Genomic DNA, 27,616 nt, shown 5'->3' with positions numbered 1-27,616 from the left:
GTGGCTTTCAATGAAGCTCCCACTAGAAAATGCTTGGGTGGTTAGATGTGGTCACCTTACTATTGTGATTACATACAACTATGCAAGTGGAAGTTGTTAAGTTCATTAACTCAAGTAGTTTGTGTTTGAAGATCAACAACTTTACAACAACTAAGTCTATAATGTTGGTTTGCATTTTAATTAGTACATCATACTCGAACTAATGATGATACGAATTATATTTTGAGTACCCATCATTGTTTTCCGTAAATCTTTTATTATACTTGGTAAATTATGAGTTTGTGGATTTTTCCATTCAAAAAATAATGGCCGAACATGACAATAGTATTATTGTAAAAATCAAAATGTAACATCAGTTGAACACACTCATAATATTTTAGTGACTAAAACTAGAGTGATATAAATGCGTGTAAAGCTATGTTAGAGAGATTGTTTAAGCAAAGATTGGTTACAAAAAGACGTTAAGAGCAACTTGAGCAAATTTTATTGCTTTGACTCAAACGTTTGGTAAAATTAGCTACATCAAACTTTGATTACAGAAATATTAGTATATGATATGCAGGTCAGAGTAGCAAAATGCAGACAAAAAATACAGCACAGAAACATTAAACTATACTCAATCTCAAGCACAAGAACCAAAGCAAAACCCATCAACAATGGAGTTTGGTTTGAATTCATACATATAAGACATGTAAAACATTACAAAACATAATTACTTTCTTCTAAAATATGTCAATTGGTAATTACTTATATTAGTTATATACATAGCTTAAAGATCTTAACATTGAAATTCCAATTTCTTTTTACTATTTTTCAGTGTAATGGCCTTCATGAAACTACTGTTGGTTATTTTGATTGTAATGAATTACATCGAAACCTCAAGCCAAAATCTTGTACTTGACTATTACAAGGAATCATGCCCTTTATTGGAAGAAATTGTGAGGTACGTTGTGAAGACTAAAGTGCTAAGGGAGCCTCGAGTAGCGGCTCAATTACTGAGGCTGCATTTCCATGATTGTTTTGTGCAGGTAACTTCAGATGATAAACTCCACCTAATAACTTCAAGTGTTATAATTGAAGTCAAGTTATTACTAATCATTATGGGTGTCTTTCTGTTGCACCTTGTTAATTTGTTGAAGGGATGTGATGGATCGGTATTGTTGGACAGCAATGGTGGGATTGTTAGCGAAAAGGGAGCAAAACCAAACAAAAATTCACTCAGAGGTTTTGAAGACATTGATGATATTAAGGCTGCAGTAGAAAAAGCATGTCCATGGACAGTCTCTTGCGCTGATATCGTTGCTATTGCTGCTCGTGATTCTGTTGTTCTGGTATATCCTCTTAGGCTCAAACCCCTCTTAATATTTTCAGCACACACATGATCATCCGGTTCTAAGCTAACTATAAATTATCTGACCTACAATAATAGCAAAGAATTAAGTGGTTAAATTATACAATATCACATTAAGCTACACTGATAATATAGAATCAAAAGATCCAAACTTACAAGCTAAGACAAGCTCATTATAAACTGGACTCAATCTAAATGACCCGTTAGCTGCCTCCAAATTCAACACAATAGAACATATCCCTACTGCACTAGGAGCTCCATAAGAACAAGTATTTGAATTCATTATGTTGTGGTTCTTTGAAGAGAGGAGGGCCATCGTGGGAAGTTTGGCTTGGACGAAAAGACTCCTTAACAGCCAGCTTTGATGGTGCAAACAACTTCATCCCAACTCCAAACTTATCACTAGACGATCTCATTGCCAATTTTAAGCAACAAGGTTTGGACACCAAAGACTTGGTCGCGTTATCAGGTAATCCATTTGCTTAAGTCATCTGAGGATTTAGTATAATTCAATGATAGTTTATGTCAATCTAATAACAAGCAAGCAACTTTTCGCAACAGGAAGCCATACTATGGGTGTGGCAAGATGTGTAAGCTTCAGGCAAAGGATCTACGACGCTGGTTTTCAAGAAAACATCTACGAAAGGTTTTCAACCTTCCAGGAAACCCTGAGTTCAATATGTCCAAGATCAGGGAATGATAACGTGCTAACACCCCTTGATTATAGTACACCAACATTTTTCGACAACCATTACTACGAAAACTTGGCAGAATCCAAAGGACTGTTACACTCAGATAATGTGCTAGTCCTAGAAGACGAAAGTGGAGAAATACAGCAGAGAGTTTGGGCATACGCCTCAAACAGAGAGTTTTTCTTTGATTCTTTTACTAGTTCAATGATTAAGATGGGCAATATTAATGTATTAACCGGGGAAAAGGGTGAAATTAGGAAGAATTGTAGATTTGTAAATGCTTGAACACAATATACTCATTACTTAAAAGTCCATCAATAGATGATTACCAATATATTCAAAGCATTTAGGAAATTCACATAGAAACAGTTTTTCTATCTTCTGAAGAAGAAAGTACAGAACTGCCTTTCAAAGCTGCTAAATAAATCTTGATCGGAAAATAGTTGAATTTATACGGGGAACTAAAGCTTATAGAATTGGTATAATTGTAAAGAAGACAACGAACTAGTACAATCAACTGTTATACTGTTATTAATGTCAACATTATCACCTTCCAACAAATTTGTTATACAAATTATTCACACAGCATTACAATGGTAAAGAGCTTCATCAGAACGGATTTTCTTTCTCATCCACAGCCTAATAGGTCTGTGTTGGAAGGTGTCCTAAGATAAATTTCCAATCTCTTCACATGATGCTCAACTATTAGTTTGCAAAACAAGTTTTAAAGATATTCCAAGGAGTTTAGATGCAACAAGAGATTGCTCAGTAGTGGCTAGTATTATTGGTTCGATTCTGCCAGCAATTGTCCTCAACTTTAACTCAGAAGAGGGAGCTTGTTATCCTCATTGTAATCTCTGTTATTCTATAAATATGATCAAAGAACAACACAAATACACAAGTGCTACATAAAAACAAAATCCCATATTTGAATTTGAAGTTAGCTCAGGAAATGAAACAGCTTTTCAATCAAGAATTTTCTGAAGCAGAACTGGCATTAAGCTGTGATAATTCATCCTCATTGCCAAATTCATTTGAATTTAAAGTTTGAAATGTGATTGAAATATAATCCTCAATAGCAATATCCTCATTTCCATTTTATCACCCGGGTTTCGAACATGATAACAAAATGCCAAGTAACCATACCCACATCTAATTACAAACACTATCAAGATACAATAACCAACTACAACTACTCACATTGTTAATGAAAAAAGTAAAAGGTGAAGAACATCATCAGAAAGGATTTTCTTTCTCATTCACAGCCAATTTAGGCTGTGTTGGAAGGTGTCCTAAGATAATTTTCCAATCTCATCACATGATGCTTCACTTACCAACATTATAAGATAAAAACTTTTTTTATAAAAATCAAGATTTCAATAGTATGTTTAGATTGCTCAGTAGTGGCTGATATTATTGGTTCGATTCTGCCAGCAATTGTCCTCAGCTTTAACTCAGAAGAGGGAGCTTGGTATCCTCATTGCAATCATTCATTAAATTTAATCAACCCTAAAATTACTTTTTCAAAAACATTTACTTCAAAAATACAAAAAAAAAAAAAGAAATGAGATAATTTGATGGGATCTCAGCATTTTGAAATTTATCAACATTAAAAAATTTCAGGATTTTCAGTACTAAAAAGACATCATTGACCCATAAAGATACATCTCGATACCTAGGTAAAAAAAAATGAAATTTTTTTATCAAATTAAAATTTATAGGCATCAGTATTTCAAGGTTAGCATCAATAAAATTCAGACGCAAATTACCCATTTGAACGATATAGATTCATCAATTGCCCAGTTTATTCAATCAAATTCATTCACCCATCAAAAAATAAAAATTTACTTTTTATATATCAAAAAGATAAGATTTTTACTTAAAATGAAAAGATAATTTAAGAAAAGGGGATCAGTTCTCCAAGGTGAAAAAGCATCACAGAAAATCAGACGCAAAATACCCATTTGATAAATGGGATTCATCATATACCCCCAAAAATTCAATACTTAAACTTACGACATTTTAAAAGCGACAATTAAATTGAAGAGAAAAAAAAATTGAAATTTAAAGAAATTGAAAGACGATCAGAACCTGTCGGGATTCATTGTGTCATCAAACCCAGAAAACTGGGATCAGGGGATTGACAGACTATGAATATAATAATTCTTCATCTCGTCTATTTTTCCCCAATTAAATTGGGAAATACGAAACCCTAGATTTTGACAAATAAATTACGAGTAAAAGATTTAAAATGAAATTGGAAGGAAAAACAGGAAGTTAAATCGATGAAATTGAGCTCAGAACTTCTTAGAGGTTGTGTTTACCGTCATAGAAGGAATTCAGTAGAAGACCAACTCTGGACACGAAGTTTTTTCCTCATTGCTGCGAAATTTTAAACAATAAACAGAAATTAAAGAGATAAATGACTCAGAAAATTAAAGATACAAACCATATTGTTAAAGAGAGAAATTTGAGTTTTAGAAGTGGAGATTCAGCTGATTGATTGATTGTAATAGAGGAAGACGATTTATTTATAAACCCTAAATAGAGTGAAGCAGAAACCCTAATTTGAGGTTTAAGTTGGGTTTTGGGTCTGGCCTGTATGGCTGACCCTTGAATATTGGCCCAGAGATTAGATTTCAATCTTTGGTAGTTTTGCACGTATTCTTAGGTGCACACTCATGCACCTAGAAATAGGTGTAATAATAATACAATATGAACATTAGCTTTTCAGAAAGTGAACATTAGGTTTCTTCTCCTTTATTTTTCTCCTTCATTTTTTATTTTCTCTCTCCTCTGTTTTTTAATTTTCCCCCTTTTTTACACTTTTTTTTTATTAAATTTGTTTCTTACAACATGAATGAAAGTAGTTATTAAGTATGAATTTTTATGTGAATTTTGATTTTGTGTTTTAATTTCGATTGATTAAGGTATATATGAATCTTTGAATTCACAAATTATACTCTATTTTTTCTCCTTCCTTCTTTAATTCCTTTTTCCTCTGTTTTTTTTTTTTCTATTTTTCTCGTTTTTTCGATTTAACGATTGAATATGTTACTTACAATATGGAATTGGTTGTTTATTTTATTTTTTGAATTCACATGAATTGATTTTTTTTTAGCTTCGATCAATTTCATTTGTATATGAATTTCATTTGATTTTCTGGATTTTTTTTATCAATAAACATAATCATGCAAAATATGAACATATGCATAGGTTCCCTTAAATGTGAACATTAGCTTTTCAGAAAGTGAACATAAGCATAAACCATATGAACATATGCATTTCAGAAAGTAAACATAACAATTCAAAATATGAATGTAAGCATTGGTTTCCTTAAAGTGAATATAACCATTTAAAAGGTGAACATATGCGTAAAAAATATGATCATATGCATTTAAGAGAGAGAAGATATACATAAACAGACTTAATGCAAACAACAAATATTTACTATGAATATTTACATTATGAACATATAAAATATTATTATGAATATAAGACATTTTATTATGAACATAAAAAATTGAAGAAATGAAAATAATATGATTATGAAACATATGCATCATAATTCATAAGTATTAAAAATATGAACATATGAATTCAAAATATGAACATATGCATTGGTTCATTTTTGAATGCGTATGAACATGATTAAGCATTTCAGAAGGTGAACATATACGTAAAAAAAATATGAACATGTGAATTTAGAAAGTGAATATAAGCATTTCATAAAGTTTACAAACGGATTTAAAATATGAACATAAGAATTCAAAATATAAACATATGCATTTCGAAATGTGAACATAAAATATCCGTTTGATTTCACTAATTTTTTTGACAATTCCAATAATAAATTTCGAACAATATTCAAACAAAATTAAGTGATAATCATATAAATTCAAACAAAATTAAGTGAAATTTACATAAAATTGCCTTTTTGGGGAGGATCCTTTTGATTTTGCATTTCTTTCCTAATGTCCATTGAAGTTTTTGCAGTTTTTTAGTGAAAGAATGAAATAGAGGAGAGAGAAAGTGAAAAAGAGGAGAGAGAAAATCATATAGAAGAAGATTTTTGACTTTGAAAATGACGTTACATTTATTGGGTGTGGGTGGGTGTATTGCGGTTTCCGTATTTAGTTTTAGGCCTTTTTTAAATTGGATTGTGTGTAATTAGGCTTTAGGGCTATGTTGTTACACCTATTTAAGGTTAGACTAATTGGGTAGTTTGGTACCACCTTACACTTATAACAATTTGAGCTATTTTGTCAACAATTACTATTTAAATGTTCACTTTAAAGTATAGCTACTATTTGAATTTTATTTTATTTTTTTGAAAAAATTATCACAAAAACTTTGAGTAGTACTACTACATTTAATTTTTCTGGCAAGAATCTCTGGTTGGGTAGGCTTAATTATAAAATTTCAATCAACTCCGGTACAAAAACTAAGGGAAGTTGGTAACCGAACATAGTTTTATGCAAATTATCTTTAATTTCACATTGTAATTGTTTTAATTTCTCAATTGAATATTAAAATTAGGGTTCATAAGCAAAAAATTGAATTTAGGGTTTTGCGAAATTGGAGAATTTGGGGTAATTGATGTAGACCACCAAAAAAATAAAATGTGGTATTGCTACTCAAAGTTTTTGTGATAGTTTTTTAAAAAACTATTGAAATAAATAAATAATGGTAGTTGTTTTGAAATTTGGTCATTAGGGCTCGACTGAATTACCAAAATTTTAATTAATTCACTTAGATACTGCTTCCATTTACTGAAAACAACTAAACTGAATTGATTAGGGCTGAACTAAATAGAGCTGAAATGAACGGTTTATTAGAGAAGGAAATTAGGAACTGAAAATAAGCTAAACAAAACACCTCCTTAGTACTTACACTATGTAAAAAAAATTATATGAATATTTGATATTTTAATGAATATACTTGTACAGTTCTAACAAGCTGTCACTTGTTAAGTTGTTATTAATCTTTTTTTTTTTAGTACTCCATCTACGATCAAAGTTCAGTCAAGTTAGGATATCAATTTGATCAAATAAGACTATAAAGTTATATAGCACTTAACACCATATTATAACTTGTACTATTCATATAAGAACACTTTATTTCAGGTTTAGAAAATATGTTCTTGCTCTTCTTGTAAGTAGTGATTTTGTGAATTGTGACCACTTAACAATATCTAGGAAAAATCCTAAGACTCCGTAATATGAACTGTAAGGCAATGGTATATCAGCAGTATCTAACTTACAAATTTACAATGGTGCATTGGTGTCAAGAGTTTCCAAACAAAAGATAATTGATATCCACATTCAACTTCAAAGTAAAAACATTTGTAGCAACTGAATCATTTATATCAGGTCGTATTTTTGGGCTGATGGATAGCTTGATTAATTTCAGCTTAGTTAGGGCTTGTTCTGAATGTAACAGATCTGATTGGAGCTGAACTGGAAAAGAAAAAAAAAAAACCAAATAAAAATTTTATAAGAGAAGAAAATTAAAAACTGAACTGAAATTAAGCTAAAGAGAACAAGCCTTTAGTTTGTCATTGGGCCAGATATAGGCCATACGTAATCAACATTGAATATTGTAGACACACATTAGAAATCTTTTGCTGCCGAGTAATTATCAAGCAAGTTTTATTTAGCTCTATTTTCGAAAATAGATAAAATTGATCTCAGCATCACAAATTATTCAAAATGCAACCAAAAATAAACCTTCGGCTTGAACTCAAATCTAGAATTTAACTGTAAGCGACACTAAAATATACAAATGCAATCCTAATTATTAGGAATGCCTGTTACCACCCAAAGGGGAACTTGATCCGACAATATTTATGCTACTCTTTGTACTACATCGGATAATAACTAGCTTACATTAACCCTGTATGTTTATGAAGGCAAGAAACTAACGAGGACACCAAAGAAACAGAAGGCACCTGCAAAAGATTTGGCTCTATAGGATACGCTACTATGTTGGTGGACTGACTAATTTCACTGAAATATACTACTAACGGAGCAGTCGTCATGAACCCTCCAAATTGTTTCCCCCAAAAGGTTTGCTGTCGAAAGAACAGTCAGCTGTTGGAAGAAGTTATGTTCTGCCACTGGAACTGTGTTTGTAATGATCACTTCCTGGAAACAACCACTGGACAATCTCTCAATTGCTGGTGGACTGCAAAACAAACATCAATAAATAAGATTAGCAACTGGTTAAGTGGCGATTCATATATCGTGTAATTTACTATATGATAGGCCAAACTTGTAAGACCACGAGTGTTTCTCAAAGCATTGAACGTAATCATTTTTCAACTCAAATGCCAAGTACCGGAACAAACACATTTAGAAGTGCTCTTGGCACAAGTTTTTTGATGAATATAAAGCCTTGAAAATGGAGGAGCCAAAAGATCTAATAGTCCTGTCAAGAGAACAATGAAGGAGATGCAATGGAAAATAACCATGGAGGAGCCAAACAACTCTAGCAAGTCATGAGTAATAAAAGGTGCTAATTTACAGAGTTTGCAACTTTGCATACGTCATCTAGTACTTGATTATAAGTCTTAGTATAATTACTAACCAACAGTCACAGAGTTAAAGAACAAGCTCATAAGAGAAAAGGCAATTCAGCGAACCTCTTCACAGAATAACAACACATCAATGTTAAAACTTGCATCCCCAAAAAGGCTACAACTTTGGGCAAGGTAAAGGAGTGATCGTATGCAGCCAACTTTCTTAATGTAACCGGCCTTTTCGGGGGACTAGCCAATAGTGGTGAGGTTGTTTTACAACTCACACTTTAAAACCGCTTCACAAAACAGAAACTTAAATTTAAAATATAAAAAATTCTTACCTAAAAACAGCATGAGTGCAACATGCATAGACTTCTCTAGCCCCCTCTTCATGCAGCAATTCTGCACCTTTTGTAATAGTACCTACAGTCAAATTTTTCATTAGTTCTCATATTATTTACATACACAATACTTTCACAACCAAAAATTAAGAAATGCCAAAATTATTTAGCACACTCAAAACACCCAAAATCAAAAGACTAACCCGCTGTATAGCATAGTCCAATTGCTCATACAGATCCCCTGACCCCATGGCATGGGCAGGGCAAATGGTGCAGACATTTACTAATGAAACAGGCTAGTATAGACATAGATTACTAATCCGTATTACATTAGGTGGATAATATGATAAACGGACATGGAAATAAAGCCCTCCAGATAAAAACATCTAAGCAATAAATGAGCATTGAATTCCTTTAAGCACTCTTCTGAGCTCCAAGAAAAAATAAGTCGAGATTTGCAAGACTTTAACTTATTACTCAGCAAAAGAAAACTCGTCACAACGTTAAAAGCTGAAAGTTATCATGTATACTACTTCCAGCCACGAATAAAACCATGTAGATAGCTAAATATATCCTTTTACAGAACAACTTACCAGCAGTGTCTATCATGTCATCCAACATAACAGCGACTTTTCCTTTCACATCACCAATAAGATTCATCACCTGCGCCACAAAAATTCAGGTTAAAGCGCCGTAAGTTACTTTACCTTAATGAATACCAAACAAGATAAATGTTATTTTTTGGTGTTTAGAGAGCCACAAGAACGGGGGACAAGATAAATATTATGAAAAGACAAAAAAAATTATAACAAGCAGTCAACATATATGCAGATTGTGATATGCGTAAGGATGAACCAGTATGACTTCATTTTTTAATACATGTATTGGATTAAGCCCATGAAGGAGGCACATATTCTTATATTGAAGATGATTCAATCATCTAAAGCCTTGGAATAATAGTGTTTGCCCTTGACAGCAAGAATATTAAGCACTTGACAATAACAAAAGGATAACTCACTACTCTATGACTTTCAGCCAAAGGACCTCCAACTTCCAAAAAAACAATACTAGTAATACAAAGACAAAGATATAAAGTTTTTTTAAAAAAAAATAAAATGCTTAACTGATATGCTGGATTATGCAAATTCCTAACAAAACTATTTTAAAGAAAATCACCTCAGCTACATTGTGAGCATGCCGTCTTTTATCCACAATGGCTAAAGGTGCATCAGACAGCTTTTTGGCAAAAGCACGGGCCCTTGCAACTCCTCCAACATCAGGGGAAACTACAACCAAGTCACTTGAAGCAATACCCTTGCTTGCTAGATAATCAAGTATCACAGGCTGCATGCATATTCATGAAAGCATTAGAAGTTGCAAATGAGCATCTCTAGATGTCAACAACATTCATCAGTGCATGTATTCAACACCATCAATCGTTACCTGACAGTATACATGATCTACAGGAATATCAAAGTATCCCATTGATTGCCCAGAATGGAGATCACATGCCAGCACCCTGTCAGCACCTGCCTTTGTAATGAGATTTGCAACTAGTTTGGCAGCAATGGATTCACGGCCCTGAGTCTGAAATAAACAGGTAGATTCAGACAATATGGTTTCTACACTTCAATCAAATGAAGTACCCAACTGAAGACATCATAAACTATGAGGTAAGAACCTCAAAAGATGTGATATAGACATAATGACACATAGTAAGTCAAGTAGATAAAAAAAACTTGACATTGGTAATTTCAACCTGCAAAGCACATCAATTGAACCATAATCACATCAATAATCAACTCAAATCACAAAGATCTCTTCAATTTGGTTTTGAATTTCAATAAAAGTACCACGAATACCAAAAGACGAAATAACCTAGGGAATATCAAGAATTACTTGCCTTCCTATCTGCTCTAGCATATCCAAAATATGGAATCACAGCAGTGATATTTTTAGCTGATGCTCTACGACAAGCATCTATCATAACTAAAAGCTCCATTAGATTTTCATTTGCCGGAGGGCTTGTGGGTTGAATGATAAATACATCACACCCTCTGACACTCTCTTCCAGCTGCACATAAATCTCGCCATCTGCAAAGCGTTTTATCTTAACTTTTCCCAGCTCCAGACCCATGTACCAAGCAACTTCCTAAACACAACAAGCATCAAAATGAAATAACCAACAACAAACACTGATCACAAAAAAAAAATGACAAATCAAATACTGGGATTATAGACACCAACATAAGAACTACTAACATTATTTCAGCCAAACACATGAAAATTAAAAGACAATGAAATAAACTACGAACCAACCTTAGCCAGAGCAGGATTTGCCAACCCTGAAAACAGTTTCAGCCTTGTATTACTCCTATTTACAGAATTCTCTAAACGTCTCGAGTGCAGGAACTTTGGCAGAGATTGCTCGTCGAGGATTGGGACAGATGGTCGTCCATTAACCGTCTCCAACGGCTCCGAACCATTACATTTCTACAAGAGATGCAAGGCAGTGTTACAAATTTCCAATATATTACAAAAGCAAATCACGAATTCAACCTCAATTAACTGGTCCAGCCTATCCTGTTCCTCATAACTAAGCTTAGAACACAAGTTTAAGAAACTCGATTCTAGTCTAAACTACACACCATTCAATCTCAAATAACCGATATTTAGAAATTAAATCTAGTTTCAAAAAGATAATAAATTATGAAAAGTGATTTTTTTTTTCCCCTACTAGTTAAAAATACTACAGTATGTATGTCACTATTAACTCCGAAATAAATAAGAACAGTAAAAATTAAAATTCAAGAGCAGGTGTTGAATTAATTGAAGACAGATAATTTTTTTTTTAAAAGGATATTACAAAAACATAATCCAATCAACTTCCATAACTGCACATTCTATTAGTGATGAAATTAATCATCAATTTAGTCGCACAAACTTCATGAAAATTATAAAGTTGAATTATAACATTCTTAAAATTAAAAAAATAAATAATTAATAAAACCATGCATTATACCAAACTGACACCTAAAAACAAAGAAAAAATCATCATAAATCAGAAACACCACCACAGTTCAGTTCTGGATTTCATAATTGATACATTCAAATAAATCGCAACCAAAAAAAATTAAAAATATATATAAAAAAAATACAATTAAATAAAAAATAATAATAAAAAAAAGACTTACAACGGAAAAAGGAAGAGAGATGCGGCAAGGCGGCGAGAGAGGAGGAGGGGCAAAAGTAGGGCAAAAGGAAGTAGAAGAAGACGAAGAAGAAGATGACAAACAGCGAAGAGCCATTGACGCCATTGATGAAAATCGAAGAATTAGGGTTAGAGTGAAGCGACCTTTGACATTCACGGAGGGAAAATTAAAAAAAGAGGAGAGAGAAAAAAGGAAGAGGAATTTGAATGGCGGTAGCAGTCTCTCTCTTACAAATTACAATTGCTGAGCTTTGGCTTACTGCGGAGAGTCGGGGTGTATATATTTCTTGTGATGTCGTAACTTTGCGCAACTTGCTTTTTAAGGACTTGGCCCCTCTTTGCCTGTCTACTAGGAGAGGAGAGAGACAACTACTACTATTGTACTATTGTGTATGTGGACAGGGGAAGGGTGAGCAGGGCACTGCGCTACGGCGTACATTTTATTTGACCACTTAACTATGGAGTTACTTTTTTTCGGTTTTGGTTGTATTGTTGTAACTCATCTATTGAAATAATCTAAGCCATATGGGGTCGGAGTGGCTGGTTTACTATTGTAATCTGAAATCCCCAAAGGATGTGTTTGACGTTAGCTTTTGAGTAGCTTTTAGTGATTTGAAAAAAAATGTGAGTGTTTGGCAAAGTAGTGGTTAGGGTAGCTTTTAGTGATGAAGGTAGCTTTTATGAAAAGTTAGAAAGATTAGTTTTAGAAATTAGAGGTAGCTTTTCAGGTAACTGTTGAAAATTTAATTTATAGTTTAAAAAAATAAAATATTAATATTTATATATATAACAACCGCTACTTTATCGAACGCTCATATTTAAATTACTAGGTTAGTTCCCGTGCCATGCACGGTTATTGACAAAAATATTATGTACGTATATACATATCAGCGATTATATATTGTAATATCTCATTTTTAGTCATTAATTTTTGTCTATCTCAATTGTATCCTTGAAACGGATATTATGTTTTTGCCATAAAAACTTATAGTAGAAGATTGTATTTTTTAAAAATATTTACTACGTACAAAGATTATATTTTGCTATTCTATTTTCCATATTAATTAGTTAATTGAATGTGAATATTAAAAAAAAAAGGCAAATATCATTTCTATTTATATACGGAGTAGTAAATTAAATTTTACAAATAATTTCCTGAAATAAATTTTCTATTAAATATATATTTTTAAAATAATTACTAAGGACACACCAGAAACTGACACGTGTCATTGCTAGTGTGTCTTTTAATACTCCCTCCGTTTCAGTATGATACTCCCATATGGAATTAATCACATAAAATAAGAAAAGAACAATATTTGGAATCTAACATTAAAGACTAAACAATTCATAAATAGTTTTGCCTTATTTATATTGTTTTGATTTTTTTTAGGAAACCGTCAACCATAATTGCATAATTAAAGGGAATAATTTCTTTACTTAGAGTCATGTCATAAATTCACAATCAATTAACTTAACCAATCAGAATTAAATATGTATAAAATAGGAAATAAAAACTAAGTTAAAAGTGAAATACATTCAATATGGGTAGATCTTTTTGAAACGCCCAAAATAGTATATAGGACTAACAAATTGAAACGGAGGGAGTATATATTATTAATTATTAATTATTGATTGATGAATGTCTTTTAGTATATATTATTGAATTTATCTTCATAGCTAACAACTTGTTGACAGCTAACAGCTACCTACACAACTAACAGCTACCTCCACGGCTACATCTACCTTCACAGCTATATTGTGCCGAACACGCCCTAATTCATGGAGTTATTTCTATCTAGACAAGGAAATAACATTACTAAAATTTACGATAATATTGTTGAATATTTTATCTCATGTCATCTCATCCCTTTGATGTTAAAGATCAATTTTTAGAAAAAAGGGTCCAATACTATCATTTTTTTTTTTATTTTTTTGCAGAAGGAACTAAGAATCATTTTTTTTCGATGTTTGTATCACTGCATGGACGTGTTCCCCAAGGACTCTTAACCTTGACCGAGTTTGAGTTGAATTAATGAAATCTCCTACTTGTTTAAAAAAAAAAAAAAAAGTTTTTCATGTACTTCTTAATCTACTCCATTCTATTACGGAGTAATATTTTTATTATAAGTAATTTAGACTTTAGAGGTTAGATGTAATAGAATTTATTACAAAAGGAAAGATATCACATTTTCTTTTGGTAAGGAATCTTAAGATACCCTTTAACTCTGTATAGTTAAGCCACATTTTCTATAAATTACACACAAAAAAAGACTTTATGTAGATATTTACACCCAAAAATAAATAAATAAATAAACAATTCGGTAATGCTTATAGACTTATAGTAATTGAACCTTAAAAATACTTTTACAAATTCTCAAACAATGGTCGTGGAAATGGAATAGTAATAGTAAGGAATGAAAAGTCCAACTACGATTAATAAAGGAATCATCTAACTCATAAAAGATGCACACCTTACTGTAAAGTCTGTAATGCATGATGCATGCAATTTATAAACAAAGACTTGTTACTATCATTATTCAAATATATACTTTTATTTTAATGGTTGTGATATAAATGTAAGTTTCTTATTTCTTTACAAAAATTACTACCATGTACTTTTTTTTTTTTTTAAATAAATTTCACCCTGTTCACTCTTTGACTAATTTGAATTCGGAAAACAGTATTGGATGGTTAGGTTTCAATCCCCTCCCAATTATTGTTGTTGGACATTGCACATGCGGTCTTCCCTATCAAGTGCAGTCTTATTCACTACTATACCAACAACCAATTGGTATTTACTATGCATTATTAATAGAGTTTTATAATTTATTCTGCTTAGAGCGTAAAACTAACGCATCAACTTAAATTTTTAGTTGAGATGATATTTGCTAGCAATGAATCAAAACTCATTGCAACAAGATGTCAAAGTTTTCAATATATTGTATCAAAAAGGCCAAAAGCTATCACGATAAAATAGTAATAGATTCACATTAGATCCACCCTTCACTTTTCAAATTATAGCATTAAGCGATTGAATATCATGTTACATTCAAATTCCAACTAAAGTTGTTTACATCAACAATTCAACATCGTTACTCCATACAAAATAGTAAACATCGTGAACTCGTACACCTTTTAATGAATTAGATGATACTAGGATAGTTATCCCTTTCTCTAGCTACAAAAAAACAAATAATTGAAGTACTACGGAGTAGATACATTGTTGATTATGAACATACCATAAAATCAATCTAGAAGATGAGATGAAAACGTAAGCATCCATCTTTTTTGTTGTTAAAAAAAGAAAACGCATTCCTAGTCTTTAACTCGTGTAAGCCTATAACTCGTGCTACATCTTTGGATCGACAGAGGTGTGTTTTAAACCATGAAAGTACACTTTTCAAAGAGACGAGAATTTCTAAGCTAAAACACAAAACACACACGTAGACCAACCATGAATTCCCCACTTGGACTTGGACTTGTTAGTGGCAACCCGAATATCATTCGGTGGTGAGGTGGGGTCATCCTACTCTTTTTTCTATTTTCTTGGTAGTTTGCCAAGTGCTCTAAGATTACATCAATTACATGGAAATGAGAAAGCATTGTCATCTTCTTTGTGATATTCTCTTACAAATTTATCCTTCTTTAGAATCTGTTCTGATTTACCAAAATATTGAACGATTAGAGTTGAACTGAATTAAAATTAAGCTGAAAAGAACAGACCCTTAATAAAATGAAATTACTTCTTTCTACAATTCTTACCTTCATGGTTTTTCATTCCATGATTGGGTTTTGGTCTTGAATGGAATGGTATGAAATCACATGTGTAAATCTCCGCCGATCACGCTTGATCGTATGATGTAACGATTTGAATCGGGTTTATATATTTGTCAGATCAACGTAATAGATCATTTTGTACTTTTTAAACTATTGTTATTGTTTAATCAAATATGTATATTATGACACAAATTCGATTGAACTCGTTCCAATTTTAAACGTTGATGGATGCCTTGTACATATATCTTCAATTCTTCATTGTACTTTATCTTTGTTTGCTCATCTTGATCCAACATGATCATTATGAGTTTACAACATTATCCACTTGAGATAAGATTAAAGACCTAATCAGCCAAAATGCTAAATTTGTTAATTTATTTGTCACGTATCAGACAGTATATTCTTACCCAAAACAATGAAATTTTGTGCAATTGATGACAATGCACCTAGTCATCTCAAAGCCCATCAGTTTCAAAAAAAATGTTCTTTTTTATGCATGCAAAATTGCAAACTAAAAGTTACATCCATCCAATTTTAATGCTACGACTGTTCAATTTAAGTAACTATTTCTCTTGATAGGATTAAGTATTGTTGCACAAAAGGTCAAGTGCTTATCAACCCAAAAAAAAAAAAAATTAATAATAATAAAAATAATAATAAAAATTAAAAAAAATAAAAATAGAACAGTTTACATCAACATTAAGCTAAATTAAATTTTGAAAGCTACTCACAAGACTAAGTAAAGTCTAAAACCGTTTAAAACAGGTTTTGGAAGAAACATACCATAAGAAATGATTTTGTGTGTCATGACTCATGATGTTGTGTTTATTTCGTTGTTAAGTTCGTCAACAGTTGAACTGCAAACTCGTACATTGACAATTATTGCTAGCCACTTGAGTTTTGTAGACTGGTTTTGACAGTCATATTTGTGAGGCCTTCTATAGAAGATTTCCAACGATTATTCCAAATAAAAACTGTGGTCTTACAAACCAAACAAAAAAATGAAAAATGCACTATCATGATTCAAGGACAATGTTTTCCACCCTTGTATTGGTTGCACTCCATATTACTGTCGTCTATTTTGCATCTTGGCGATTAATATAAGTTTAGCCGTTTAGGCATCTATATTGAGCTTTAGCCCCTTCGATGTGTCACAATAGGCCATGCAGTGCAATGAGCTGCTTACTACATAGAATGATCATTTCATTCACACAATCTCCTACTTGATTGACTGCTTATTAGCTACATATGATATCACAAGAAACGCGTTGAGCTCTGGTTTGGAAATTTAGCAGTCCAATCAAATATAATTTTGTCCAGAACTCTCTTGTTTCAGGACAAAAACTAAGCCTCTTGAATATAGAAAATTCTAATTCATTTTAGAGATGATCAAAATTGATTGCCAGTCAGTAAAATGCAACACAATTTTGAATAGTAAGCTGGATTAACACAAATGCTATGCCTTTCTACAGTATACAAATGCAGGCAACGTGTACGGCTCCAATTCTCATTTTCTTCATCTTTACCCTTCACTCTCACACCACCCTACCTCTATAGAAAAATTAGAACCATGTACCTCAAAATGGAGTGTGATATACTACATATATCACTTCAATGTTAAAAGGACACTTCGGAGTGGCTGGAAAACCTTGCTGAAGAGGTTTTCTCGTCTCTGCAGAATACCCCTCCACTGATTAACTCCTCTTACCACTCTAGCCAGGCAGTTTAAGGCTCCCCTGACGATTGGTTTGCTGCCCCCTCTTGAGACTGCAATGAGAAAAGCCATCAATACTCTAGAAGTTTACAGGCTGATAAAGTGATAAATAATCTGTAAGAAGCCAAATGCAACTCATTGGAAAAGGGACATCCAGACATGTATGGAAATCCGAGCCAAACCCAGTAGCATAAGTCAAACATTCAGATAATACAATTAAATTCTAAAGAATGATCCCGTGAATTTCATCACAAAAGCATAATAAACTTAAGAAACCAATTTTAAGTGTGTAGCAGGGGGAATGGAGGTAAGATTTGATTTACCTGTTCAGAGGGTTGAGAGGAAGACATGAGTTGGGAGCTTTCCATATTTGTGAGCAGCTGAGTTACAGTATTTAAATGAGGAATGCTGCACACATGTAAACCAACAAGATGGGGAAACACAAAGAAAGGATGCCCAATGATCAATTGATAGATACAAATGGTCCAATTCTTGATTTAAAAAACAAGAGGCGAAATTATAAGATACAAAACCTCTGCAAACCATTTTCCATATATGCATCAAGTGAGGAAATCACTAGTGGAAGCTGCTGCAACACCTGCACCATTTCTTATGAGACTAAGAATCAAATTTGAGCTAGGCACTTCTGCTTACATGAGTCTTATAAATGAATCAACATACTTGTCCTGTATTTTTTATGGTATCAGTCTTTGCCAAAAGGTTTTTGGGAAGCTTTGCCAGGTGAGCCTACACATGAACAAAATCAACACAATTAACCAACTTATACGCTAGAATTGTTCATTTCAGAAAAAAACAATTCTCAACTCCCATTCAGAAAACAACCCAAATGTTAGCTTATCTTGTCTGTCGTGCATCACAGAATCAGTTGCCATTGGTATGATCAACTGTTAAACTTAACTAGGTACAAACTTCAGTAATTATTCCCAAGCATAGAACCCAAACAAAAATTACGTAAAGGTTTTCTCTATCTCAATTTCACTAGTATGATTAAATGCCACATGACTTAACTAGGTGCACCACCTTTGGTACTTTTCCAGTATAAAATCCCCAAAAAAATGTATGTAAATGCTTCCTTTGCCTGAGAAACTAGGAGAACATTCTTTTCCTTTCTCTACCTAGGTTTTGAAATGTTTTAATGCTATTTTCAGGCTAGCTATACTTTCTCCAAAAAATAATTTAACTCGATTTCTTATATCTTTACTTCAACTTACTTGTTTAATCATAAATACTATCCCATATCATCCTTCCACATTGCGTCCATTCAAAGGTCACAAATTGCTACAATCCACTGAAGCAATGTAATTGAACTACAGTATTATTCTTCATTGTCTCACGATTCAGCAAGTGCTCCTATATACAGTGATGGTTAAGTCCGTTGGTGCCCTAAAGGCTAAACTAATAGGTTCAATCACCAAAACGAATAACACATTCCAGATTTCCAGTCAGGGTATTAGCTATGCACAATAAGTATGCATAACAACTGAGCGAATGAACATACCAATTAGGCTTCTAGCAAGCAAAACTGCAAAAACAACTTTCCCGAGCAATTAAGTAGGTTTCTTTTTACTCCATAATTCATTAATATCCTACTCATGTGATCAATGATCCTTTTGTAACATTTTTCCACCCAATAATCTAATACCGGTTTATGCCTGATCACCACTATGCGTTCATCCATATAATCAATTGATACATGAAGAATAGCAAGACTAAAGCACCATTATATATCACCTCACACTAAAAAATTATAATCACTTTGATAACTTTGCTTAGGATTAGAGCAAAGAGCAAAAAAAATCATTTTGATCACCTGGGTCTCGGCCTTCCAAATTATTAGAAACAAATCCACAGACTTAACTAAAATCAAGAGCAATGTACATAACATGATCAATCCTAAAAACAGTCGAAATAAAGATTAAAAATTCCAGCTCTAAAACCCTAGAAAATCAAAATTGGGGAAAAATGAGACATGATAAATTACCCTCCTAACAATAAATGATAGCATGAAATTGTCAGATTCATGGAATTAACTGGAATTTCCAGAAAAACAAAACAAAAAGGAAGTACATAAGATAGAAGATTAGTGGAAATGAGGAGAGAGAAATGCCTGAGAAGGAGAAGAATTCTGCATAAGTTGGAGAAGATTGGAGGTGGATTGGATTGACTGTGAAATCTGATCAGCCACTGTTGCTTTCGCCGTCCCTTCTCTACTGGTTCGTCCCCTTCCTCCCGTCGTCGCCATCTCCAAACAAAAAAAAAAAAGTATGGAAGCTCACAACAGTAATTTTCACTTTTTGTTATTGTTTCTACTATTTTGTCTCTCAAATGTCAACCCGGATCCAAACCCGAGTTATTGAGAGAAAATTCGACTCGAAATTAACCCAATTTGATCCATTTAATATACAGTATTTTTTTTTGACTTAGATAGACATAAGAGTGGGTTATTAAAATCAATAACAAGATCTTCTGGAATCGGGAGAGAAGTTTTAATCACCTAAATATCCCTCACTTGCCAAGCGATTGATATATGGAACATTGAAGCTTCTACAAAGGTGCAAGACTTTTTTTTTTTTTTGGAGATTGTGTACTGACATAATGCCCACTAAAACGCTTCTGGAAGAGGAATTGTAAGACTCTAACAAGGGTATAAATCGTCCATTCACTTTTACCACACTTGAAATTTAATAATGTCATAACACATGTTGGTATTTCATTATACTTTAGATAATATCACCATGATACAAATCACCTTATTCATTGATACCAACGAACATAAAATTATTTTGATGGTATCGATATAATTTGTTGTTGGTATCATGTGAAATACCAACGTGTGCTGTTAGAGTCATAAATGACTCTAACGGTTAGAGTCCTAGAATTCCTCCTTCTGGAAACTCAACCCCCTTGGTAGAAAATGCGAGTTGTCCTTGGGGTGATTTGGCCAACGATTTGTGTAATCATCCTATCTTTGACCGCATGTATGTGCTGTAGCTGTGGGGAGAGGGAGGGTGCGGGAGGTTGCTAGTAGATAGGAGTGGCACAATGTGTGACATGTTGTGGCTCAAAATTACAATGGTGAAGTCTTGTTTGTTGCTATTTCAAGGATTAGAGCTGGTTGACACAAAAATTGTAGAAAAAAGGGAGCTTCTATTGACGCCGAAGCTTGTGAAAAGCTACATATATGAAGATGTTGTTCTAGTTAGATTGTTAAGTTCTCATCAATTGTCTCCCAAGGTTGCAGTTTATTTCTCGATTTAGACTTAAATAACTATGAGTTGACCATTGGAGAATTACCTTGTTGAACATTGCCTCTCAATTTAATAGATCAACGTTTGTCAGTAACCTTAGAATAAGAAGGTGAATTCCTCGCTATCTCCACCAAGCATGGTTGTCTAGTTGGAAATGCATCCCTTATTAGAGCTTGTTGTGAACCCATACCCCCTCTGTCCCTAAATTTTTACCCCATTTGACTTTTTACGATCTCTTAGATTCTTGTCAAAATGTTATATTTTCATTTTGTATGCGTAAAAATTATTAATAAGTGACATTAATAAGATACTCCGTATACCATAAGATGAATCATACAAGATTGCACATGAATATATTTATTTACATTAAATATGAAATAACGAAAATTACCATTAAACTTTTTAAGTTTGACCCAATTTTGACCGAAAAATAAGGACGGAAATAATAATATACGAGTATAAACATTTCCTCTCATTGTTACCCTCACATAACACAGACACACTACTGCGGGTTCTGTCCATGCGCTGCTACGGCATACAACATCGGACCACACAAATTTAATTGACGTTACGATCATCAATCCTCTCATCTGTGAGTTCGTTCATTCATTCATTCCCCTTTCGATTGAATTTCCCCTTAACTTAATTTCTCAATTCCCCCTTTTTTAATTGAATTTTTTTCCTTTAATTTTATTCAATCTTGCATCAAATTAGAGCAGATTACAAAAAAGATTGTATCTTTCTTATTTCTTTCCGATTGAATCTTTGTAACCGCAGTTAATTTATTGGGTTTTGAAACATAAAATTTGTTGTTGAAAATGGGTTGTACTGTGAGGGAAAAACACATTAGAACAAGTAGAAGATCAAGATCAATGAAACCCACAAATACAGATGTTGATAATTTTCATCATCATCAAACTCTATTTAATGATAGAACTTCTGCACTGGCTAAGTCTATGCTTGAATCTGGGTTTAAACCATGGGCGTATAACATGGGTTTTAGTGATTCTATGCAAAATGGTGTTTCAAACCCTAATAATAACCCAAATTCTAGTAATGCCCAGAACCCTAGTTTTGATGATTGTGGATGGGGGTATTGTACTGAGGAACAATTAGAGGAGATTTTGTTGAAGCAATTGGAGTTTTTGTATAATGAGGCGCTGTCGAAGCTTGTTTCTTTAGGGTATGATGAGGAGGTTGCATTGAAAGCAGTGTTGAAGAATGGACATTGCTATGGGGGTATGGATGTGTTGACTAATATCTTGCATAATTCATTGGCTTTTTTGAATAGTGGGTGTTGTGGAAATGATGGGGGCCATGGGGAGTCCGAGCTTATTTTTACGGATTTGAAGCATTTGGAAGAGTATTCTCTTGCGGGTATGGTTTGTCTGTTGCAGCAAGTTCGTCCCAATTTGAGTCGAGGGGATGCAATGTGGTGCCTCCTTATGAGTGATCTTCATGTGGGTCGGGCGAGTACTATTGACATTCCTATGCTTTCCTCACCTAGTAATGCAGTGAGCAATGTGGAAAGTGTTAGTACCAACTCCTCTGGTTCTGGAGTTAGTGTCCCCCCTGGGTTGTGTAAGTTTCATGGGGGTTGGGGTTTTGGAAATGGGCCCAATTCAGAGCTTCCTAGTAATGATTTTGGTGGCTTTTTCCCTTATTCAGAAGCTAGCATTCAGAGAGAAATCGATTGTGCTAAGAGGTTTAATCTCAGTCCTTCTATGAAGTCCCTGTTGAAGCGGAATGTTGCAGCCTTTGCTGCTGGGTTCCGCTCCAAACAGAAGCTACAAATGCAGTCTCAACCTTGCGCCAGCTCTGTGGTTAGTGGTGATTCAACTAAAGAAACTGCATCTGCCACTGTTGATGTGCCAAGTGAGCCTGGTGTGGAGTCTAATGATAATAACCAAGACATTGTGAACTCTTTGTTGAGTAAATTTCAAGATTTGAATCTTGATGAGAATTTAGAGTGTGTTACGGAGGATCAGAAGGATGAGATAATCTTGACTTTATTGCATCAAGTAAAGGATTTAGAGAAGCAGGTAAATGACCGTAAGGAATGGGCTCATCAGAAGGCAATGCAAGCTGCTAGAAAACTTAGCAGTGATCTGACAGAACTTAAGATATTGAGAACTGAGAGAGAGGAGACTCAGAGGTTAAAAAAGGGTAAGCAGACCCTGGAAGATTCAACCATGAAGAGGTTATCTGATATGGAGAATTCTCTAAGGAAGGCTAGCAGTGAGGTTGATCGTGCCAATGCAGCTGTTAGACAGCTTGAGGTTGAGAATGCTGAAATTCGAGCAGAGATGGAGGCTTCTAAGCTGAGTGCATCAGAGTCAGTCACAACCTGTTTGGAGGTTGCAAAGAGAGAGAAGAAGTGTTTGAAGAGACTTTTGGCATGGGAGAAACAGAAAATGAAGATGCAAGAGGAAATTGCTGCTGAAAAACAGAAGATTGCTGACTTGCAACAGCAATTTCTGCAGATTCTTGCAGATCAGAAGGAAGCTGAGGTGTGTAAAAATTGCTTATATTTTTGTTATGTGCTGTTTTTACGTGCACATTTATTTCCCTGTCAACTTTTGCTGCAAAAACTCTCTATCAGTGAAATGCTGCTGCTGTGATGAATTTTTTTTTTCTATTTCGACTCACTTCGCGATCTTCTTAAGGTAACTAGGAGTCTAGGACTTTATCTGTTTGACATGGGTCTCATAATGGCGCTTTTTCATGCGATTAATTGTCTCATCCTACGTCACTGCTCGGTGTAAGAGTAGGAAACTATCAGTAAGTTGATGACCTAATTTGCTTAGATGTATTTCTTTTTACACCTTTTTCTCTCCATTCTACTGAACAATTGAGCTAACTTGATACTATATATCCTTCTTTTGCCAGTCTATATATGATTGTCATGGTTGAAGATATATATTTCTCTTAGGAAGGAGTACTCTTTTTGTAACTGTTTAGCTTTATGAAGCCAAATTCATAACCCTTTTGCCCTACATCATGGCCTGTATAATATTTGGAGGTCATCCTACACATGGAAATTTCATAAATGTTCTTAGTATTCTGTTGTTGTTGTTGTTTTTTTTTTTTTTTTTTTTTTGAGCTATGATATTTTGTTGTGTGCGTTGCCTCAATCTAGTACAGGGTATGATTTTGGAATGTGGGTTTAATGGGGAGGGTGATCTGTCTCTCAGATCAGAATTCTTCCTTTATCGTTGGCTCGATTCCCCTCAGATTTCTTTGTTTGTTCATGAAATCATGAACAAATTGAAAATTTATTCAGATCTAAGGATTAGTTTGAAATGAACACGACTAAGAAATATTTCAGTGCCATTTTTAATGGGTGGCACCCTCCAGGGTTCTGCTAGAAGTTGGAACTGAGCAAGGGTGAAGCTCTTCTTTACCATCATCTTTGCTGATTTTGCTGTTGTTGACTTACCATTGAATAAATCTGGAGTTTATAATCCGGCATTTCATTTTGTGGGAGGATGAATTTTGCTGATGTGAAATGCTTAGCTGAATTTTGGATATGGAATACTAAAGGTTATTTTATGTCATGTGAGATTTCATACTATCATTCAGGGAATCTTTTCATGAAATAGCTTTTTATATCAATTACTCGGATGACACTGATTTCCATTGCATTTTAGGGTACTGACCAAACAAATGGAGATTGTACTTGCCAAGATGGTGTCTTATCTTCTCTTTAGTGCATATCACATTATGTGTATCCATCTTTTCTAATAACAGAAAAGGGATAAAAAAAATAATAAATTCTGTAATATAGGAATAGGATATTCTATTGTCATGTACTTCCTCTGTTTAATCACAACACTTTATCTATCGTGCTTGTTAACGCAAAACTTTGACCGTTAATTTATATGTTTAATTATGTACTTTGCATTAGTTAAAATTCACTTAAAAAATACCTTTCATCAAAAAAATTATAAAAAAGTAATATAGTTACATTATTAAGTTTGTAATATGTTTGTAAATAATATGGTCAAACTTAGTATATGAATAGTGCTAAAGTCTAAACACTGTAATTAAAAAGAACAGAGAAAGTGTATTGTTAATGTTACTTAGATTCCATTATTTGACCTGATGCTGAAGTATCAGCTGCTTAATCTACATGTAAAGTAGGTCAAATATACTTCATACGAAGTATATATTATAGCCTTGAATAACTTATGCAATAACCTTTGCTGCTTATGGTGTTGAGTATTGGTTGATTTTTGTGGGAAAAAATAATCCTGCATGCTTCAGAAATGAGAGGAAGGGTTTGTTTATGTTATGTGTATGCTTCTAAGAATCTAATTTATTTTTCATGTTATGTACTAAGACTTGAATTGTACTTTATGAAGCAAGGGTTCCTGATTTATTCTTAATAGAGGGAAGATGGCTGATTTTTCTGCAAAAATCTCACTCTTTTTTTTGACAAAAAGTAGCCCATTTTATTAAGTACTCTACTTCATCAGTTATCTTCCTTTATTCCCACTTAAGTATTTTTTATCTTGTTTCTGTATATTTTTGTGATTATTCATTTAATGTGGTTCTGCAATTTCCCGAGCTTTGCTTCACATTATACAGTTGATAAGATCTACATGCATTGTTTTTAGATGAATGTTGACATTAGCTATTTAAAAAAATTGCCATTTACTAACTGAATACTGAATAGAATAGTTGGACAGCATAAGGATTAAGGACTGTATTTCTGAGGTAATTTCTCCCATAGAATGCATTGTCATCTTTATAGATGAATCAATAAAGCAAATACACGCTTACTTGCTATATCATTAATATATGATTCCATTGAGGTTAATGCCTTGTATTCTGTACTCGGTCTTGTGATTATATGTAAATTTGCTTGTTTATCAAGTTTTAAGTGATATGTTTTTCATTGAATTCAATTCTGAACCAAGCATTTGTTTGAAGGTGGCTTCTAGTCAACAGCTGTAATGCACTTGCCGGTATATTGCTATGTGTAGCTGTGCTTTATTTTCTGTTTTTCTGTACCTGTTTGTCCTTGTTTTGGTTAATTTGTTTGATATTTTTGGTATTTTCTGTCCATTATCTTCCCCATAGCCCCAAAAAGAAAGAAGAAAGAGATCTTGAAACAAAGGGGAAGAAAATGTGGCAAATTAGTAGCTTAATTTAAAATCTTATTCTGGTCTCTGAGCTGTCTGTTGCTCACAATATTTTAAAGGGTGGTGCCATTTTCCTCTGGTTGGCTGCTTATAATTCCAGCTGAAGTTAGCTCAAATTATCTATTTAATAAGTCAAGTATATTATGACAGGCGAAGTGGAAGAAGGAAGTGAAGAAAAAGGAGCATGCGATGACTCAGGTGGAGGAAGAAAGACGTTCCAAGGAAGCAACAGAGGGAAACAACAAGAGAAAGCTTGAAGCCTTGCGCATGAGGATAGATATAGACTTCCAGCGTCACAAGGATGATCTCCAAAGACTTGAGCAGGAACTGTCCCGCCTGAAAGCAAGTGCACATCTCATTGAGCCACATCGTGATTCTTCTGATGCTTTTGCTACAGGACGCCCCGAAGCTGCAAAAAATCAAGGGGGGACTATTGCAAGGCTTCTCCGGGAATTGGATGAACCTGAAAAGGAAGGGTCAGAGAGAGAATGCTTGATTTGTATGAAAGAGGAAGTTTCCGTTGTGTTCCTCCCTTGTGCACATCAAGTAATGTGTGCTAACTGTGGCGAGGATTATGGAAAGAAGGGTAAAGCGATTTGTCCCTGTTGCCGATGTCCCATTGAACAGAAGATCCGCGTTTTTGGTGCTAGCTCATAGACACTCAGTTTGTGGCTGAAATATTTTTCCTGCACGGACTTCTACAGGTGAGTACACTCTGCAGGAAACAATGTATGTAAATAAGAGGGGTTGGGGAGAAGAAAAATCGTGTTATGTGCTTCTGTTTTCAAACTATCGAAGCATGATATGCTATAAAATAAGTCACCAGGAAGGTGATTCGACATGGCTACCAGATGTTTGACTATACTCAGAACTTCACAGATGGTATATATTACATAACTCTGTTCAGAAGGGAAAGCTAATACTTTGATGGTAAATTGTTGTAGCCTCTGATGGAATAAATTGTGGTAAACTTTACTGTTCTTTTGCATGCTTGTGACTGCTATTATTCTTCGGCCTTGAAAATTTTCCGTTATATTTGCTGTGATGTTTGTTGATGTTCTTTATTATGGAGTACTGTTTGTGATGATAATTGCTGTAACTCTGCAAGTAATATTAGCAGGAAGTATAACCCAGAAACAGATGTTGGAGGTTGCTTAGATTTGAGAAAGAGTTCGCTAAACTATTATTGGGTATTAGATGGCTGCTAAATGTTAGCCATTCAGCCTCAGTCTTATAGGAATTAGGACACCTAGATTTCAGTGAATTTTGTTAGGCTAGGTCAATTTGATGTATTGCTGGGTACAAATTTTCAGGAGCAACGTGTTATAGTTACTTAATTGGGGGATGCTCGGAGGGAGTCCTGAAGGATAATGATGTAAACGAAATTCAATATCACGATGAGTTTATTTGATTTCATCGGTCATGCTAGATGATATTTGCTACTCCATGTTGTACATTTGTTTCATAGTAAATTTGAACTTTGAGCAGTGTTAGGTGAGTTCAATATCTGTTACTCGTGAATCTTTTACCACTATAGATAGCTGCAACATTAATGCATATGGCCATAAAGGAATGATTAATTGATTAGGCTTGC

General features: G+C 33.7%; 4 protein-coding genes across 5 annotated transcripts; 2 read left to right on the top strand and 2 right to left on the bottom strand.

Moving 5' to 3' along the window:
• Positions 1 to 636: 636 nt before the first annotated feature.
• LOC110730227 (peroxidase 20-like) lies at positions 637 to 2,429 on the top strand. Of its 2 annotated transcripts, none has more exons than XM_021910010.1 (4): positions 637 to 1,028; positions 1,169 to 1,331; positions 1,655 to 1,820; positions 1,913 to 2,429. In XM_021910010.1, exons 1-4 carry the CDS (start codon positions 1,012 to 1,014, stop codon positions 2,326 to 2,328), a joined length of 762 nt encoding a protein of 253 aa, XP_021765702.1. In that variant the 5' UTR covers positions 637 to 1,011; the 3' UTR covers positions 2,329 to 2,429. The 2 variants fall into 2 exon arrangements, with proteins under 2 accessions (XP_021765702.1, XP_021765701.1); XM_021910009.1 differs by having other exon boundaries at positions 1,140 to 1,331.
• Positions 2,430 to 7,670: 5,241 nt separating this feature from the next.
• On the bottom strand, positions 7,671 to 12,601 carry LOC110730226 (ribose-phosphate pyrophosphokinase 2, chloroplastic-like). The gene is made up of 8 exons (XM_021910008.1): positions 12,099 to 12,601; positions 11,224 to 11,397; positions 10,808 to 11,056; positions 10,348 to 10,491; positions 10,081 to 10,248; positions 9,498 to 9,567; positions 8,905 to 8,986; positions 7,671 to 8,229 (listed from the first exon to the last, which is right to left on the bottom strand). Exons 1-8 carry the CDS (start codon positions 12,219 to 12,221, stop codon positions 8,049 to 8,051), a joined length of 1,191 nt encoding a protein of 396 aa, XP_021765700.1. The 5' UTR covers positions 12,222 to 12,601; the 3' UTR covers positions 7,671 to 8,048.
• A 4,596-nt stretch (positions 12,602 to 17,197) lies between these two features.
• On the bottom strand, positions 17,198 to 19,937 carry LOC110730225 (tobamovirus multiplication protein 2B-like). Its single transcript, XM_021910007.1, has 5 exons — positions 19,735 to 19,937; positions 18,288 to 18,353; positions 18,140 to 18,204; positions 17,930 to 18,014; positions 17,198 to 17,659 (listed from the first exon to the last, which is right to left on the bottom strand). Exons 1-5 carry the CDS (start codon positions 19,867 to 19,869, stop codon positions 17,618 to 17,620), a joined length of 393 nt encoding a protein of 130 aa, XP_021765699.1. The 5' UTR covers positions 19,870 to 19,937; the 3' UTR covers positions 17,198 to 17,617.
• Positions 19,938 to 21,363: 1,426 nt separating this feature from the next.
• Positions 21,364 to 27,159, top strand: LOC110730224 (MND1-interacting protein 1-like). The gene is made up of 2 exons (XM_021910006.1): positions 21,364 to 23,385; positions 26,173 to 27,159. Exons 1-2 carry the CDS (start codon positions 21,694 to 21,696, stop codon positions 26,677 to 26,679), a joined length of 2,199 nt encoding a protein of 732 aa, XP_021765698.1. The 5' UTR covers positions 21,364 to 21,693; the 3' UTR covers positions 26,680 to 27,159.
• The last annotated feature ends 457 nt before the right edge of the window (positions 27,160 to 27,616 follow it).

Source organism: Chenopodium quinoa, unplaced genomic scaffold, assembly GCF_001683475.1.
Source record: "Chenopodium quinoa cultivar QQ74 unplaced genomic scaffold, ASM168347v1, whole genome shotgun sequence".
Taxonomy (NCBI): domain Eukaryota; kingdom Viridiplantae; phylum Streptophyta; class Magnoliopsida; order Caryophyllales; family Amaranthaceae; genus Chenopodium; species Chenopodium quinoa.
The sequence above is the reverse complement of the archived record's forward strand: the minus strand, read 5'-3'. Positions and strand labels throughout refer to the sequence as shown.